This window comes from Lactuca virosa, chromosome 3 (assembly GCF_052849685.1).
Source record: "Lactuca virosa cultivar CGN04683 chromosome 3, Lactuca_virosa_CGN04683_v6, whole genome shotgun sequence".
NCBI classification, from domain to species: domain Eukaryota; kingdom Viridiplantae; phylum Streptophyta; class Magnoliopsida; order Asterales; family Asteraceae; genus Lactuca; species Lactuca virosa.
Window position 1 is genome coordinate 216287267 of NC_136428.1, and position 3400 is coordinate 216290666.

The 3400-nt window shown below is 36.8% G+C and overlaps 1 protein-coding gene across 1 annotated transcript; it reads left to right on the forward strand.

Moving 5' to 3' along the window:
* The first annotated feature begins 640 nt into the window (after positions 1-640).
* On the forward strand, positions 641-3030 carry LOC145166979 (7-ethoxycoumarin O-deethylase-like). Its single transcript, XM_079086050.1, has 2 exons — positions 641-1681; positions 2312-3030. Exons 1-2 carry the CDS (start codon positions 809-811, stop codon positions 2918-2920), a joined length of 1482 nt encoding a protein of 493 aa, XP_078942176.1. The 5' UTR covers positions 641-808; the 3' UTR covers positions 2921-3030.
* The last annotated feature ends 370 nt before the right edge of the window (positions 3031-3400 follow it).

Sequence of the window (3400 nt, forward strand, 5' to 3'; positions counted from 1 at the left end):
GTCTTTTAATTGATTTAACCGGGTCATATAAGCATTTTTGTAGTAGTGACCGAACACTTTCCCTCTGTTTGTGTGTAAGCATCGACCAGAGTGGCGTGGGGTAACTCAACCCTCTCTTACCATCTCTCATCTTGCTCTTTTTCTCATTAAACGGTCGATTGATAAAGTTATCACATAAGATGAGCAAATGTCTCATCCCATTCGTCTCTCATTCATTCAAGCATCGGTTCTCTCTTCTATGTTATTATATCAGCCTTTAGCAACGTTGCTTATCCAAGGAGAAAAACTTAAAAGCAACACGAATTTAATAATAAAAATTATAGAATAAAAAAGCTAAAAAAAATAATAAAAAAAAAAAGGTAAAAATCTCTTTTTACTTGTACTAAATGGCCAAAAACAAGCTGGCCATAAAGACTTTGGTACAATGTTTTCAAATCATAAAAGTCATTCGTCTCAAAAAGTTTCCTTAACATATTTTGAAAGCAACAAGAACCATTTCAATAATTTTGTCTAACTATTTCTATTAGTTTTCCAAAAACGTGTTTGCGAAAGAATTTATTTCCTAAAGGGCATAAACAAACTTAGCTTATTCAAAAAGTATATTTATTTTTTAAATAATTGTTGGGATCCTGAAATCTAAAAGATTACTACCGATTGCGATTTGAGCGAGCTAAAATAATTTTTGTATTAATTTATATGATAATTCATGTTAATGCAACTATGCAAGTATCAAGTATAAAGAACAATATCTGTGGTCATATCACACACTTACCTAGGTATAACCAGCGACACCTACGAACCACCATCAATGGAGTTTATGCTTATTGCTCTTGGTTTGTTCTTAACCTACGCTCTTACTCGAGCCACACTCTCAATTTTTCGAGTCGGCAAACCCAAGAATCTACCCCCAGGCCCAACCCCGTTGCCGATCATCGGAAACCTCCACTTGCTCGGCGACCAACCACACCAGTCTCTGGCCAAGCTAGCAACTATACATGGCCCAATCATGTTCTTAAAACTTGGTCGTATCTCGGTACTAGTCATCTCCTCCGCCGCTGCCGCCAAAGAAGTCCTCCAAAAGCAAGACCTTGCTTTCTCCTCCCGCCATATCCCCGACGCCCTCACCGCCCACAACCATTCCACTTATTCCGTGGTCTGGCTCCCTGTCGCCACCCAGTGGCGGAGTCTCCGCAAGTTCCTTAACACCAACATCTTCTCCAGCAGCTCCCTTGATGCTAACCAGCACTTACGGAGCCAGAAAGTGCAAGAACTGGTGGCATACTGCCGGAAAGCCAGCCACTCCGGAGATTCAGTCAACATCAGCCGAGCTGCTTTCAGAACCACCATGAATCTCCTATCCAACACATTTTTCTCCAAGGATTTAACAGACCCGTATGAGGATTCCGGTAAAGAGTTTAAGGAGCTGGTTGGAAACATGATGGAGGAGGCCGGAAAGCCAAATCTTGTGGACTTCTTTCCGGTGTTGAAGAAGATCGATCCACAAGGGATCAGGAGGAGATTGACTCTTTATTTTGGGAAGGCTTTTGAGATTTTTGAGGAGTTGATTGAAGAGAGGTTGGGGAACAGATCGAAGCAGGATGATGTATTAAATGAGTGTTTGAAATTCAGTGAAGACAATCCAGATGAGATGAATCCAACACACATCAAAAGCTTGCTTTTGGTACGTATTTATTTATTTTTATTGTATTTCAGATTTGGTTTCTACTTTCTACTATATGCAGAAGTACATTAAGTTTAACTGGTCTTTAACACATGTCTAAAACTACTATTGGGTTTTCCCTAAAAAACATGACACTTACTAATTATTTTTCTATCCACCACAACTTTTATTTTTATTTTTATATTTATAATCATTTTATTATTTTTTTTTCTATTTGTTTCATTGGGTATCTAAGAGTTTTTTTAAAAATACGGTAAAAAGTTTTTTTAGACTTTTTTAAGGCATCTCCAATTGGCCTTAAAAATAATACTTTGATATCAAAATTTGCTGTAACCGAACTGCAAACTTTGCTAGAATCGGACTCCAAGCTTTGAACCATTTTAGTGATTTTGTGAAGTAACACGCCAAAATGGTGTGCTAATATTGTAACTCAACTTTACCTTGAATTTGTCATCAATCACCATTACTAAACATTTGTACACTAATTTTAAACTCTTTTGTCAACAATATTGCAATAAATTTCATGATAGTATTTAATTGTTTCCAAATAATTTTAGTTAGAAAAAATAGTTTTAGTATTTTTCTTTCTGTTTTCCAGAATCAACATGTCATTATGTATTTATGTTGTAGGATTTGTTTGCCGCTGGCACTGATACGACTTCAAGCTCGTTAGAATGGGCAATGACAGAAATACTACGCAATCCCCACAGCATGACTAAAGCCAAAGAGGAGCTCGAAGAAATTATTGGTAAAGGGAAAATGGTAGAAGAATATGACATATTAAGGTTGCCTTACTTAGGATGTATATTGAAAGAAACCATGCGGATTCATCCACCGGTCCCCTTCTTGATCCCACGCAAAATTCAGACAGAGGTCAAACTTAACAACTACATTGTGCCAAAAGGTACCCAAGTTCTAGTCAACGCATGGGCCATAGGACGGGACTCGGCCTTATGGGAGGACTCATTGAAGTTCAAGCCAAAAAGATTCTTAACCTCAAGTCTTGATGTTCGGGGTCGTGATTTTGAACTAGTTCCCTTTGGTGCTGGACGGAGAATTTGTCCTGGTTTGCCACTTGCAAACCGTGTGCTTCCAGTGATGTTAGGATCATTACTCAATAATTTCAATTGGAAGCTTGATAGTGGATCGAGACATAACGAATTAGACATGAATGAGAAATTTGGGATCACCTTGCAAAAGGCAAACCCTCTTTGTGTTTTTCCGGTTCCTATGAATTAACATCTATATGGTTATATGATTTACTTGTGTTTTTTGTTTTTACGAACCATCGTATGATAATCATTCTCATATCAAATAAATAAGGCTTCTAATGCAATTACATTTTAATTTCTGCTCGATTATATAAGAATCTATATACTAAATTTACATTGACCAAAAATACACATTTTATGTGTTATGAATATGTAGCTATTTAGTATACATTTAATGAAAAAGTGGCACATGTAACTGTCTATTTCTTTATATAGTAAAGGGTTAATAGAAAAAAGCAAGAAAACTAACATTTAACTAGATAAAATACAATGATAAAAGAACGACGTATGTAGTCGCGTCTTTGAAAATTGCAAGCCAATAAAATCCCACATCGAACACCTTTTCCCCCGTGTATTGAGCTCCATGATTCCATCCGATTGGACCACTATGATAATGATGTAGTATGTCCCTTGCTTCTCTTCCAAATACACATCTCCTTATAATGTT

Excerpts from the sequence above, each read along its gene's own strand:
- LOC145166979 (XM_079086050.1), top strand. The coding sequence starts at position 809 with ATGGAGTTTATGCTTATTGCTCTTGGTTTGTTCTTAACCTACGCTCTT. Across the intron at positions 1,682-2,311 it reads ACATCAAAAGCTTGCTTTTG|GATTTGTTTGCCGCTGGCAC; the intron begins GTACGTATTTAT and ends TTTATGTTGTAG.